Consider the following 15,390-nt stretch of genomic DNA (forward strand, 5'->3'; position numbering starts at 1 on the left):
GCTATGTCGCCATGGAAAACAAACGATGTAGACCTATACACATTTATCATGAAAGAGTCTCACAGTATTATACCAATGAAATTATCACATTCAAAATATTCACTCAAATTTTACAAAAATTACGATTATTGTTGGCCTGTTATTTTGCCTCGTGCCTTCATTCATATAAGCCTGTCATTCATCTTGATTCATATAGCAGCCTTGCAACCTACTCAACTAACGTTATAGCTTTGGGACTGCAGTTGCACAGGCCGACATCAATTGCATCAGTCAGCACTGCTGTGAGTCAGCTAACCAAAATAATCAAAAGATCTTACCACAAGGGAACCAACAGAGCTATTCCTTGCAAATACGTGGTAGCTGTGAAAGCAAACATCAGACAGACAATCCGAAAAACAGACAATGTAACTCATTCATCGTCATTCAATAATAAGGCAACAACCTCAGTTGGAACCATTTGTTAGGGGGGTGCATTGAAACAGATGGTGTGCATGGTACCAGATAGCGCACATAAACGCACCCCGGCCTAGACCCTTAAAATCATCAAGTCGGACTTTGAAACAGGAATTTGGGGGTTTCTCCCTGAGAACATTTTTAATTTTCTGGTTGTTAAACAAATACTGGAGACTGGCCCGTCTTTTGTCTGATTCACGTCAACATTATCCCATGCATTATAGGCCTCCCACTTTTCACTGCTTGACTAAAAAAATAATAATAATAAAAAAAGAAATAATGGACAGTCTCACTCAAAACAGTGCCTTTGGAGTTAATGGAATAATGTGTAAGTGTACTCATGCCATGTAATTAATAAAACAATGCTATGCATATATCAAACTGATTGCCTAGGTGATTTAAATTCTATTATTATTATTATAACAGTGTTTATGTCCACATAAAAGCCAATTACACACTGATGTCTCCAGTTTGACTGGCATAGATCGCCTTGTCAGAAGTCGGTGCTCACTGACAGCTCTTCTAGCTCATTCACTATATATCTCACATGGGTATTTTTTTACTCCATTTCTTTCAAGAATGTTTTTTAACAGCACTAACTATTTTAATACTCCTCCTGATGTTGAAGACACACTGGAATGCCCCAGATGAAGCCAAGGAGACTTTGCCACGTGTACTACCACACCACATTGTGTGCCTCTTAAAGAACTTACACAACATATTGGGGTTATGAAATGAGAACAAATACCCAAAATATGTGTAAAAAGGATGTTGGGAAAAAGGGAAAGGGGAAAAGAAAATGTTTCCAATGACAGTTTCATATGTGTAAGTACATTTGTGGTTGACAGTTGACCCATCTTTGTACTTCTTTGCTGACCATTAATATTTCACAACACCTTCACTTCTCCAATTCAGAAATCTGCATTTCAGCATGTCATAAAAAAAGACCAGCCCCTTGGAGTTTGTTTGTTCTGCGTTCTGAAGAGGTCTAGTCCACTTCTCTTCATCTCTCATCAGGAACACGATGTCTTTACTGGACTATATGTGGAGGACAGTTGGGGTTTTATTCATCCTCCTCATGCAGGTATTACATGCATTACTATATACTTTAAAGAAAAAAGTACAAACATCAAGTTACAACTCCTTCGTGACCAGTAAACAATCAATAAGTCACAAGGAAGAACAGTAATTCTAGATTTCAAATATTCTTTTCCTGTGACCTTTGATGTTGTTGGGTGTTTCACAGTCATAATTCATATTGTTTTCTTCAGTATGTGTGAAAGGTTAACAATAAAATGCCATCTTTTCAGAACTGACTGAATACTGAGGGGGGTTTTCTTTTTGTATTTTCGCTTTTGCAGAGAGCGAGTGCCACTGACTGCTCTTGTGAGCTGACTAATGCTGAGAAACCCTTCCCTAAAGATAAACTGATGAATATTGAGAAATCTGCTGTGGAATGCAATCAGAAAATCCAGTCTGCAAAGGTAGCCTACACACTGTCTTTTTAAAGTTTATTTTTGTGTATTTTTGCTTTTATTCAAATAGAACAGTTAAGAATGACAGGAAGGGAGTGAGTGAGAGAGGATTGGGAAATGTCCGTCAATGAGATTCAAACCCGGGTCCCCGGGTTGAAGCTACTTACCCAGCAACTGACAGGGCCCCCATATAGAATAGGCTATATAGTATTATGGGGCTGGGGCCCAGAATTATTGAATCTATTAAATCTCAGAACAAAGAGAGTAACAGCATAGATTAGTCATCTAGTCATCAAAGAAGTAAATGTTATTGATGAGTACTAAAGACAGTACATATTATACATATACAGAATTGTTTTAGAGAATAGATTTTGGCAATTTCTCATTTACTTGAGAAATCTTAGTTGTATTTGGGATATCTACTATCTCTGTCATATGTAAGCATTTAAAATCCAAGCTCTCTCTTTCTGTTGTAAAGTTACTAGGATAGCTGTTCTTTCTTCCATCTGCATTTGTGTGAATTTATGCATTTGTCTGTCCTCTACCCATCTAACTAATGTGTAAAAACTTGGGCTGTCAATTGATTAAAAATCTAATCAAATTAATTACATACTCTCATTAATTAATCTAAATTAATCGCAAATATAATTTTTGTTGTGAAAGTATTTTAAATATTTAAAGGAGAATTCCAGTGTGATATTGACCTAAAGTGTGTTGAAACATGATACCGAGTGTGAACGTATATCTTATAGCTCATCTCGGCTTGTCCCCTGCACTCCAAAATCTGGCACTAGTTAGCCGATGCTACCAACAGGTTTTTAAAGGGGGTGCCTCGGGCATCGGCCTAGCCATGCAAATAAATCACTGTTTTACACCATTTATGAGGCTCAAAGTAGCTCCACACTTCCGAGGGCCCTGATATTTAAAACGAGACATTGAGAACTTTGAAAAAGCGCTGGTAGTTTATTTACAAGACGATTTATACAGACAGTACCTTCAGGAAGTTTACCGTTCGCCGCCATCTTGAATTTAGTCACGATAAGTCGAGCGACGAGTACGAATGAACAGATAAGATAAGGGATCAGATTCCAAAAATAATTCCATGGAAATGCATTTCCACAGAATTATTTTTGGAATCTGAAAAAAATCATTGAATAATCAGCATTAGTGACATTAGAGTTCAAAAACTCTTTTATTATTATTTTCACTGTTCAAATAATGGCCATAATAATCTTTGATATGACCTAATATGCTGAGGAAATAAATTCAAAAGTGCTTCGGGAAGAAGTTTTTTTTCACATACAAGGCATTTCAGGCCACAGATATAACCTAGGGGACACCATGAAAATAAATTAACACTCCCCTCAATGTCAACACTATTTCTTTGCATTGATGTGCAACTTTAGAGTTGACGAACTCCGGTGATATGTAAATTCCTTGCTGCAGACATTGCAGAGGACTTTATTTCAATCAACACTTTATTTTTATCAACACTATCAGGCCGTTTTTTAAAAGTAAATGATCAATGATCTAGGCAGCACATCTTCTTCTCTCTCCTTCATTTTACAGTCTAGTGGTTACTGACTAGAACGGCTCGGGGTCAACGGTCATACGGAATTGATTAATCTGCCCTATTTCTTTAATCAGTTATTTTTTCTCAAATGAATTAATCAAAATTATCAGTTATTTTGACAGCCCTAGTAAAAACATGTCATGTCTGTCTATGAACCGTTTCATTTCTATATGTGTAGATGTCAGATGAAGCTGCCTTGCGTCTGGGCTTGCGCCAGCGTCTGCTGCAGCTGCAGGAAGACGTGTCCGCACTGGAGCGTGAGGATGACGGTGGCTTGTATGGAGCCGTGTCTCTACGGATTCTAGAGCTCGAGCTGGCCGAGGTCTTGCAGCTCATCAACAAACTCAACAGAACACACAACACGCACCAAAGTCTCAGCAGAAAAGTCAATGCAACTGTGAGTTTCAAACTGTATCAAGATAGAAGGGTGTGGTTTAAATATAAAATGTCACTTAGTAACGTAGGCTATAATGGTGTTGCTCATACAATGGATTCCATTCATATTTTAGGAATTTAATTGGTGCCATTTACATTCAAGCAATTTGTTTTGTTGTTGTTGACAAGATATTAAGTAGTTGTTACATAAATTGACAGTGACCCTATGTTAAAATAATAATTGTGAATTCCTGCAGACAACATTTCAGATATTACAGTTTTACCTCTTACTATCTAGATATCCCTTGAAAGTGTATTTATGGAAAACCATTCCAACACATTTTGTTTTTCTTGAGAAAATTTTTCTTTTTTAATAAAAAAATCTAGATGCTTCAGGTACAAACTGAGCTGAAGCAGCTGGAGAAATTTGACCACATGCAAATTGCTCAGACAATGGAGGAGAATAAACGTCTGAAGAGGAGTGTGGCCCAGTGTCAGGAGGAGCTTCTGGCCACACCACCACCTCCTCCAACTACCCCAAGTAAGACTACACCTGCCTCAGGTAACACTTCAATTTCAGGCTTTGTTTTTTTCCCGTAACTGATTCATTCATTCCCCTTTATACGCAGCAACCTGCCCTCAGGGTCGCCCTGTGAGGGTGGAAGGTCCCAGAACGTACACAATCACCCAGTATGGTACCTCTTATACCTATGGATCCTGGGGCCGAGACCCACGGCCTACAGCCGGAAAGGAGAGCTGGTACTGGCTGATACCACTGACGAGCAGTAACGTCTTCGCTAACTATGTCCGTCAGTACACCAGCCTCAGTGCTCTGATTGCAGGGGTAAGTCCGAAGGACGTCGCGATCGCTTCTGGCAACCCCACCACCAACACCATCCAAGGCCCCAATGTGGTGATGTATGGGGATGCGCTGTACTACGGCTGCTACAATAACCCCTCTGTCTGCCGTTTCAACTTGACATCACGTGCGGTCACCACGGCGTCCCTCCCCCAAAACTCTGGGATCAACAACAAGTTCCCCTTCTGCCACCTGGAGGCTTGCTACGTCTACACAGACTTAGACTTTGTCACAGATGAGTCCGGTGTGTGGGTAGCCTACACCTCGGCAGAGAACTACGGCAATGTGATAATCAGTGAAGTGGAGCCTGGTGATGTCCCAACGCTTGGCCGCACCATGAAGACCTCCCTTCACAAGCGCACGGCCACCAACACCTTCATGGTGTGTGGTGTTCTCTACGCCACACGGTATGTTGACAAGGAGACAGAGGAGATCTTTTACTCCTTTGATACAAAGAGTGGCATGGAGAGCTACAATTTGAGCATCCGCTTTAAGAAGATGCACACTAACATACAGTCCCTCAACTATAACCCTTCTGACCACAAGTTGTATGTTTATAGCGATGCATATGCCATCACATACGACATTATTTTTTAATTAAATTACATTTATGACAGTGTACTGAGTCATATGAGAAACACTGTTTAGCCTGCATTATTTTACTGAAGTAAATTTGCTATGATTGAGCTCTCACATTTCCAGCTTTAATAGTTAGAATATCATCCTGTTCCTGGATAGATAATTATTCTTGTGAGACTGAATTAGTTACAAAGCTAAGCTAATAGCATAATAGCTAAAAGCATAATAGCCATGTACTAGCCAAAGAAAATAAAGCATGCTTCTCTACTTCTCTCCATCCAGTCTTGCATCTCTTTGTGAACTCCAAGTGTAATATGATTGTGTGTGTGTTCTAAAGCCATAGTCATCCTCACTTTAAGTGTTTGAAAAGTGTTGTTTAGGCATGACGCGAAGTGACGCGACACAAAGCTGCTCTAAAGCCCCTTGCAGAGCTTATTCCTTTTTTCTAAAATGATTGCTACATGTTAGTGGCAAGATTTCATTAAATAAAGACACATAAATGCTAAATATTATTATTTATGTATAAATAATATTTTTTTGGCCAAACAATACAGTTATTCTAGCGCAATGGTTGCCAATGCAGAGTAGCAGCACCAGACACAGTTGCAACTTTGTAACATTCGAATATGCCCATTAAGCCCATCATGATCAATACTAATCAATACCTGAAGTATTGGTTTTCGACAGATGATGAAAGCAGGGGTGCTAATAATTGTGGCATGCAATTGTGGTAAAAATATTCCCAAAGAGGATTGTTAACTTCTAATGTTTTTAATGTTGATGAATCATGTTGATAAAGACAAACTTTTGTCTGAATAAAGAGAAATATTACAATCCAAGAGAAGGACATATTCGATTTTTAATATATATTTGAATAATAATAAACAGTTAAACATGATTAACAATATTCATAACATTAAGACTAACAGTGAAATTATATATGAAATATGAGGCACATAGTTGAAGTAATCGTAAAAAAACATTTTAAATCTAGCCATGTATAACAAGAAGTCCCTTTCTTATAAAAAATAAAAAGTATATCATATAAAGTAATTATATGATATTACTTTATATGATATGATATATGATTACTTCTTATCATATAAAGTAATTTGCTCCCATTCAACATTTGACATTAAACTTTTGAAATGTCCTCTTTTACAGAGATAAAAACGGCAAAGACAGCATAGAGCCAGACCCTCATGTATGACTCAGATATGTGATATTGGGCAAGGGCAACAGATTTATGGCAAAAATAAAGAGCAACTAGTGGAGGGATATTCTGCTGTTAAATTGTGATGAATGAATGAAAAGATATAGCAAATAAATGCACACATAATAAGAGTGGGAAAGCAAGGTTGCAGAATTCAATAACCTAGAATACCTTGCCTAGATCAGTCAGTCATTAAATAATCAGGTGATAAAAGATGCTATGGAGAGGGGACACCTCTTGATAAACCAAAATACTACTGACTTTTTTGAACAACGTAACACAGAGAAGTTTTCTGCAATGTGTAATTATTCACTTCTGGTAGTAAAAATGCATACAGAAATTCCATGATAATCTCGGATTTGACTACAACTTTGCTGTAATGTTGTAGGCCACTGGGCCTCGAAAGGTGAAACCCAAATAGAAGGTGACGTTCTCATTCCCATAAGGCACAGAACCTGTGTTCAGAGCAGGGATGTTGAACTTCCTCCTCCGGGGACCTTCAAGGTACACAGTCCCATCCTCTGTCCAGCCAGCTACATGCTTGCACAACTTTGCAATTTCTGGCATCTTCCACACCTCCCCACGAAACCACTTCATCCTCTTCTCTGAAACGCTCAGGAGTTTTGTGATCTTTTCCACTTTAGTTTTGTGAACAAACTTCTCAAAACCATTTCCGTTACCCAGGAAAAAATGAGTGAATATCCTCCTCCTTCTCTGTGGGATATCCTTCATTTTTGTCCAGTAACTACGTTTGAGGAATTCCACTGCTGAGAGAACTACATCATATTTTTCATCCTTCACATCCTCAGTGTCATGCTCTTCTGGCCAGTAAAGCAATGTAAGAAGGAAGAGAGCACTTGACAAGCAGTCCCGTTTCTCATTGGGAAATTGTTGGGTTAGCTTCCGAAGATCCTTGAGAGTGGCCAGTTTTGGGGACTGAGGTGAGAGGCAACTCAGAGCAATGTGAGTGGCTATGTAGTTGGAAAGATCCATCTGATCCAGCTTTGCTTTCAGTGGATTCCTTGGGTACAATGAGATGATGTCTTCAAGTATCTTGACTTGGTCTTTGTCCTTCAGGTCACTTAAAAGTGAGAAGATTGTGGTGATATTTCCCCCACCAAGGCGATATATCAGCATACGTTTCATAAAGGGAGTCAAACTATCTGGGTTAGACTGACACTGTTTTTTCATGGTGTCAAGAGACGTATCACAGAAGTACTTTCCGTACACAGAAGACTTATTTACCAGCCAGTTCTTGGGGTGGTTTATTTTAGCCTCACAACTTTCCGTGGTCTCTTCATCATCAGTGCTCAAATCAGTCTGAAAGTAGCTCAGGTCTTCTGATATCCACTCCAAAGCTTCACGCATTGAGGATTGAAGGTTTTTCAGTTTGGAATGAAAATCTTCCCATGGTTTTATTACTGCCTCAGGAATGTAGTCAGTGATCAGGTATTTCATGCACTCTGAATAGCCATAGTTCTTGTTGGAGAAGATATGTAGGGAAAACAGGAGTTTCAACAAGCTGCATCCCACTTCTACTGCAGCAAAAAAGCCTGAGTTGTTCATGGTTTCAACATCTGCAATTGCTGCCTTTTCACACTGTTGAAAGCACTCCAAGGCTTTCAGAGCCGTATCAATGGCATCTGCTGTGTTTTCAGGCGTTCTTGTAACTTTTTCAAGTGCTTTACATTTTGCTGTGAACCATCTCCTGTAAACCTGACCTCGTGTGTCTAATATGTAGGAGTTGGTAGGCATTTTAGAAGCCGCTATTTCTGCCCAGTGCTTTGCGTCTTCAAATTGATCATAACGATAATTGAGACGGGCCAGTTGCTGAGCAAAGAAAGCATCTTTGTTGAAACGCATGTATGCCTCCTTAAGAAGCTCAATAGCCTGCGCAGGACTTTCATTCTCTCGTACATAGTCGATGAGTGGGGAGAAGAAACTGTCAAATTCATCACCTTTGCTTATTCTGCTGCGCCTCATGAACAGGGCTCGCAGAAACTTCATGTAATCATCTTTGCCAAACCTGTTCTCAAACAGCACATCTTCGTGAAGTAGATCCAATGCTAGTTGGCTTTGCAGCTGATCATCTAAGAGCTGTTGCAGTATTTCCTTGGCAACCAAGGGATGAATAATTCTAACTGACTGAATGTACGTTCTATCATCTCTCAAGTGTATGAACACCAATTTTGCCTGCTCACTCAGTGATCTCTCAAAGGTATGCTGACGAAATCTATCCATGTGGATTGAGATGGCAAGCAGGGCTTCACAGTGAGACTGAGAGAGGAAAGAGTTCTGCACGTAGGTATTCAGCAGTGCCACATAGCGAATAAGCCGAGTGACCATTGACGCATGGTCAATCCCCTGAAGCAAATGAGTGACAAACTGTTGAACATAATCAGCAACCATCTGATGATCGAATTCTTCACTCATCAAAACAAAGGTCAAGATAAACTCTGGCTGGTACTGTTGCTCAAGTGTCTTTCGTTTTCCTGCAAAAAGTCTCTTTTCCTTATCTGAGAGCTTGTGAGTAACTGCAACATTCTCTAAGGGTGACTCTCTACACATTCGCTCTGGGTTGTGTGACCTCCTGCAGCTCAACAAGATGAAACACAGTGTTCCACGTGGTATTTTCTTGGTGTTGACTGCTACCTCTAATTCATTCTTTAAATCGTCCAGGTATTCTTTGTCACAGTCTTCCAAAAGCAAGAGAACTGGGAGGCATTTTTGGGTGTCCTTTTCCTCATATTCTCGAAGATGAAATGCGTGCTCTGACACCATGGCTGCAGAGTATGATGATTTCGCCACAGCACATCGTAACATTTTTCGACTGTTCCAAAGAACTTGCCTCGCCACTGTGCTACCACCACTGCCAGGATGATGATATATATTCAGGCAACTGACAGGCAGGTCAACATTTCTTCTGAGGTTGTCATTGATAAGGTCTGAAATTTCTTGATAAGCATCCCTCTGAATGACCTCCCCAACAAACTTTTTGTCTGCAAGCCAAAAGTTCAACCAACTAACATTCCCTCCATGATAAAACTGCCTTTCAATTATTTCTTTCTGATCTTCAACAAAGTCAGGGTTAGTTTCATCACAATGGTTGACACTTAGGATCTCAAGGGAATACATCCTTTCCTCTTCACGAGTCTCAAGGTTGCACTCTCCTTTCACATAGATTGGCAAGTGTTTTATGGAGCCTGAGGTCACGGGCTGGATGCGCTGTAGGGTTGCATTGACATGACTCATTTTCATTCCAACAACGCTTGAGCGGTTTACGGTTTCCACACCACAAGACCCCTCTGCAAAGCTCTGCCACTTTTGGAAGTTGTCTTCTGATTCCGAGATGCATATGATGTCTTCGTGACCCTCCATGTCAGTAAAGAACTCATAGAAAGTGTGAAGTAGAGGCTTTTCAACAGGGGATGTGAGCAGAAATATTACCAGGAAGGTGCCTTTTGGCAATATCTGTTTACAAATCACTGACACACATTCTCGGAGGAGAGTCATTTTGGTTTTGATCCATGTCATTTCATCACACTGAGGTTCATTTCCTTTGAAATCATTGCGTCCGTTGCAAAATATCCAACTGGTTTGTTCAAACAAGTGAAGATGACTCTCAAATTCACTGATGCTCATTGTGTTGGGAATTTTGTAGTTTTGCATGAAATGCAAGTTTGCAGCATGGTGTTTTGAGTACTCACTGCACAATCCTGACACCTTGGAGTCCGCATCAAAGTCGAAAACACAGAAAAGCTTCATATTCAACAGAAAGTCAATGCTGTTCAGATCTTCCTTTTTGAGTTTGTTTGTGATGAGAATGTACCATTTTTCCTTCTCAATGAATTTCTTGCCACTGGTTACAAGCATTGTGAGCTTTCTTCCAAGGTCTTGGCTGAAGTCTGGGCTGCTTTCAAAACATGACTGCTCAGCCTCCTCTCTTCGGGAATCCCTGTCACGCACCCTTTGGTAAAACTCATTTTGATCATTAACCGGTTCTGTTTTTGAGCCTACCCTGCTATAGATGGTTTCCTTCTCAAACTCAACCTTGTTGGATTTCTCTTTAAAATTAGGAAGGCGAACCGAGTACACTCTGTTCCTCACAATGCTTATTGCTGGTACAATGTCAACTTCCACCACATACCTCTTCTCTGAGCTGTTCATATCAATCACCTCAATAAACTGAGGTGGCCGTATGCACTGTCTCACATCCTCTCTGTCAACACTTGAAAAGGATCTCTCAATATGATCAAGAGCATCGACATAGATGTCTTTTTCTAGCACAGGCACACCAATGATCTCCCCATGCACATAGCCAGCATCATCTCTACTGTCCATTACACCGAAATGTATGGTGCCATTTGATCGTATGTTCATGCAACCAGTGCCAAATTTGATGACCTCTTTGGCAAATTTAGCCTGTAGTCTTGTGCGATCTAAAGTTGCTGCAACAGCAAATGACTTGTACTCATGACAGGGAGAGATAAGATCGATAATTCCAGATTCAGGTTTTAAGACATTGTGCTTAACATAAGTAAAATCAATACCATCTTTGCATAAGGGTCTAGGCTTACAGTCTTTCTTTGAGGTTAACCCAGGCAAGGTCTGTGTCTCAATGTTTGAAGAGTTTTCCTTGGCCTTTGAAATCTTGTCCTTGGTGTCTGGATGATTGTTTGCATCATCACCTTCCCTTTTAAAACTGTCTTGATTTTGGGGGACTTTATGTGCTTTTTCAAGAGATTCAACAAGTTCATTCCTCTTCTTGATGATCAACAGAGCTGGTCCAGATTTCATTCTAGTTTCTCTTTTCAAATAGTCCTCTGTTAATTCCAGAAGAATCCGCCCATCTACCTCCTCTTCATTGAGTTTGGTCACATATTGTTCTTTTACGCCGATGGACCTCAGCCAGGAGCTTACCAAAGCCTCTGTCCATTTTTCAACAGGAACGTTGTCAAATTCTGCTGCAACAATAACAACATATCAATGAATTTATTTGAGATGAATGGAGAAGTATTATATTTCAAAGCATGCTCTTTACACTTACCCATCATTCAAATAGGAGGACTATTTTCAGTAGGTGTTGTTTAATCAGGTTTAGGTACCTGTGAAAGAAAAAATGTCTACACTGAATTGTAGTTACAGTATTGCAAATTGTGATCAAAGTAGTGCAAACCAAGTAGCCTTGCACAGGTATACCTCTATTTTTCTTTTTATCATGCCTTTTAAGGTTCCCTTCAGCAATTATGCTATCACAGAATACATTACATTACATTTAGCAGACACTTCTTTGCCAAAGTGACTTACATATGTCAGCTATATTACAAGGGATCACATTGTCCCCGGAGCAACTTGGGGTTAAGTGCCTTGCTCAAGGGCACAACGGTGGAAGCCGGGAATTGAACCGACAACTTTCAGGCTACTGCACACTAGCCCAGCTCCTTAACCACTACACTACCACCGCCCTAGAATAACCACCAATAATACCAACTGAAACCTAATACATGTTCAGACTTTTCAAAGATAAGGTGTTCAATTCCTTGTGCTAAAGTGGATTTCCCAAACTGGGCAATCAACAACCAAGTTTATTTCACAGCATGACACAACATATTCCCAGTCCCACCAGGATTTCCTTCTTTGAGATTGTTGCGGCCGAAAATGCCTGATTTCCTGATTGTGATGGAAGTTGCGGTTCTATAAATGTTTGTTGCAATGAATTGTGGGTGGAAGTGAAAATTGCAAAAATAGTTTTTTTTCGAGTTTAATGTCGAGTCAACTTTAAAATTGACATGTCGAGTTTAATCTCGGCAAAATCTTTTTCTTTATGTGTGGCCCTAATACTCCACTGCAGTCCATGAGAATATGTGGATGCAATTAATTTTCTATGTCATTAGTTAAAATAAATGTTAACAAATTACTCGAATGAAATCTTTTGTGGATCAATACCAAACCTTCCTCTTCTACGACGTGCTTTTTTTCATGTAGATCTCTGTTCGTGAGCCCCAATGTTCACAGGGTTGCCAACTTTGGGTGATTGGCTGGAGTGAGATTTTGTGAAGTCATAGTGCGTGTGCGTTAAATTTTTTCCTAAACCTAATTTTAAAAATGTCTGTCCCCTGACTTTTTTGCTATGTACAGTATAGTCCCTGATTTAAGTTTCTTCAAAATGTACAATTAAATTATTGATTGCACTTGAAAACAAGACCAGTGTTTTAACCCCGTGGCATGGAAGGATTATGAGCCACTGGGCCCCTGGGCACAGACATGAAAAGGGCCCCCCTGCCCACCTGAAAAAGGTAGTAGCTCAGTAGAAAAAAATGAAAAATAACCCCTTAAATGATTACTTCTGGCGAGTTTTGTGGAAAGAAATGGACAGATTGAGACTTATGAATGTGTGTATGAGTGTACGAATGCATCAGGGATGGAAATAGCCTAAAATATTTTTTTCCACCTACCATTGTGGCTGGTGGATTCCAAAGTCTACCAGCCACTAGAGATACAGTATGAACATTTGATGAAAAATCATGACCAAAATGATTACGGTTATTGGTATTGCAATATGATTAAAATGTGCTCACTTTTCTTCTAAACCTACCATCAATGTTGGACAGAACTCATAATTGGCCTGCCCTTCATGCCCAGTAGCAACAAATCTAAAGGTCAACAGAACAGCTATAGTGTCATAAAAGTGGTGTGGCTCCTTTAAGACCCAATCCACTGGTGTGAGTTCTGGAGCCATCCAACTTCTAACTCTATACTATCCTACATCATCTGATTTTAATATTATGTCTAGGCTACAGTATATTTAACATTTAACATTTATTTTCTATTTGGCCTGTTATGAAATTATGCATTGACCAATATAAGCACACTTTTTTAAGACACTTAAATACATGCATGCTTAGCATTTTGTGAAAACAAATCATTATGGCTACATCGACAAACTCTTAGCCATGAGCTATATATCCTCTGATTTTAATATTTACACATATGTATAGCACAGCTCAGTTTTAAGACACTTAAAGCCCAAAATTGGAGACCATATAGAAATTTGCTACCATTTCAAAATCGGATTACTCTGGAACGGCTTATTGTACAGGGGATTGCATTACTTTGTGTTCGGTAAGGTCTGCTGTTTATTCTGGTTTACGGTTTGTCATGTGTGGAACGAAAAGTTTGTGAGATATCCCTCCTATAGGAATTGAAATGAGCGCAGAGCTATAGTAGCCTAATATGATTATTTCTTGAAAGTTAATTTATTTTTCTCGCGAACCGTTTATCGCAGCAAATAGCGGCTATAGCACCTTATAAAAGATGAGAAAAAGTTATTTAATGTGATGTCTGTGAGGCTACTTCGCGAGTAGTTCCTAGAGAAGAATGGGCGGCCACACTTTATGTCGGTCTGCCTCATGTCTAAATAGCAGCGTGTTCCGTGAAGGTGTCGCGGACCGGATTAAAATACTCTAGTCAGCGAATCAACAACCAGAGAAAACTGCGCTGAGAACGTTGTAGACCTACCTGCTGTTGGTCTAGACATATGTATGCCTTAAACTCGTATCCTGTCATTTAGAAACAATGCTGTGGGCTAGTCTAGTCATCAACAAAAAATGAACAGATTGCAAAAAAAAAAAGAATGGATTTGGCGTGACATTTCTTGAGTGTGCGTGAGAGCGTGAGATTGGTGCTGAAAGCGTGAGTGTCACGCCAGATGCGTGAGAGTTGGCAACCCTGGTTCATGCTCCCAGAGTGTAGTGCTGTAGCAGCCTGGCTACTTTACCTGCTGGCTGCAGCAACTTGAACTTGTCGTTTTAGGTTTTTTTCCCATACAGAGAGTACTCTGTGACCTCGAAAAAGAAAGATCTATGTGAAAAATCGCTGGATTTCTCCTTTAAATGTAATGTAATGTAAATGTAAAGTCAATCATGGCTGCATGTGACATTTTTTACAGATCAAAATGACATAAGCCAGCTGTTTTGAGTTAATGCTATAGGCTATATTTAGAATAAGTTTCTAATAGAGAAGACAAACCATTTTGTGGAATGATGCATCATCATATGACATTTGCAACAATGTGACTCAAAAACTCTCTGGTAGGCTATAAATTACAAGATTTGTCGAGGGCCGATCTTCTATAATAAATATAATAGGCTACATATTCCAGATAGCGCAATGGCACGCCTGATGCATTTCATGGCCACTAGATGACGCAATTTCACGGCACTTCGACGTGCAGTACAATGGCGCTATCTGGTGGACAGGAAATATTGAATGTATTAATAATGCCTTACGTTTTTCAGAGGCGCAAGAAGATATTGTAATTCATTACCAGCTAGAAGCTATTATTCTAATCCATCTGATCGATTGTGTGTTTTCTTTTTAATTTTAGTTCGTTTAAAGTAAGACTAGGCTACTGTACTCTTTGTCTGCACCGCAAATGCTTACACCAGAAGTCAACCTAGGCTGTGCCAGGAATGATGCCAAGCCTAAAATGGCCTGGGGCAGCCAAGTGCGGACGTAAATTGTAGCCGAAAGCGCAATCTTTCACGATGGATTGCAACTAGCCTATACAACCTTAACGCTTACGTTTTAGCTAACGAAAGAGTTTTTGATTGTTCGCTGTCGTTACTGTTGTAAGAACAAAATAGAACAATGTGCCCCATTGTATTACGAATACCAATACAAGGCCAACAAACGACAAATTACCACGCATCTGATTTTCGATACTCACCATTATATGTAGTCTAGGATATCGCCCGCAAACAGAAATATAATCTCGTAAAATATGCCATTGCCATCCGAGTGAAACCGAGGCTGATCAAACTCGGGATGCTTCCGACTTGCTGCTCTATGCTCAGTGGGAGGG

The 15,390-nt window shown here is 39.8% G+C and overlaps 2 protein-coding genes across 6 annotated transcripts; one reads left to right on the forward strand and one right to left on the reverse strand.

The window, feature by feature from the left end:
- The first annotated feature begins 1,413 nt into the window (after window positions 1-1,413).
- Window positions 1,414-5,595, forward strand: LOC143101939 (olfactomedin-4-like). Of its 2 annotated transcripts, none has more exons than XM_076265244.1 (5): window positions 1,414-1,537; window positions 1,815-1,937; window positions 3,680-3,898; window positions 4,264-4,417; window positions 4,506-5,595. In XM_076265244.1, the coding sequence occupies exons 1-5, from the start codon at window positions 1,478-1,480 to the stop codon at window positions 5,330-5,332; spliced, it is 1,383 nt and encodes a 460-aa protein (XP_076121359.1). In that variant the 5' UTR covers window positions 1,414-1,477; the 3' UTR covers window positions 5,333-5,595. The 2 variants fall into 2 exon arrangements, with proteins under 2 accessions (XP_076121359.1, XP_076121360.1); XM_076265245.1 differs by having other exon boundaries at window positions 4,273-4,417.
- A 110-nt stretch (window positions 5,596-5,705) lies between these two features.
- Window positions 5,706-15,380, reverse strand: samd9l (sterile alpha motif domain containing 9 like). 4 transcript variants are annotated; one of them, XM_076265229.1, is made up of 4 exons: window positions 15,256-15,380; window positions 14,305-14,364; window positions 11,575-11,632; window positions 5,706-11,488 (listed from the first exon to the last, which is right to left on the reverse strand). In XM_076265229.1, the coding sequence occupies exons 3-4, from the start codon at window positions 11,579-11,581 to the stop codon at window positions 6,891-6,893; spliced, it is 4,605 nt and encodes a 1,534-aa protein (XP_076121344.1). In that variant the 5' UTR covers window positions 11,582-11,632; window positions 14,305-14,364; window positions 15,256-15,380; the 3' UTR covers window positions 5,706-6,890. The 4 variants fall into 4 exon arrangements, with proteins under 4 accessions (XP_076121344.1, XP_076121341.1, XP_076121343.1 ...); XM_076265226.1 differs by having other exon boundaries at window positions 5,706-11,491; XM_076265228.1 differs by lacking the exon at window positions 14,305-14,364.
- Between the last annotated feature and the right edge of the window lie 10 nt (window positions 15,381-15,390).

This window comes from Alosa pseudoharengus, unplaced genomic scaffold (genome assembly GCF_046254945.1).
Source record: "Alosa pseudoharengus isolate Yale_2024_CS ecotype anadromous, Long Island Sound unplaced genomic scaffold, YU_APseudo_1.1 YU_APseudo_1.1_scf_4, whole genome shotgun sequence".
NCBI classification, from domain to species: Eukaryota; Metazoa; Chordata; class Actinopteri; order Clupeiformes; family Clupeidae; genus Alosa; species Alosa pseudoharengus.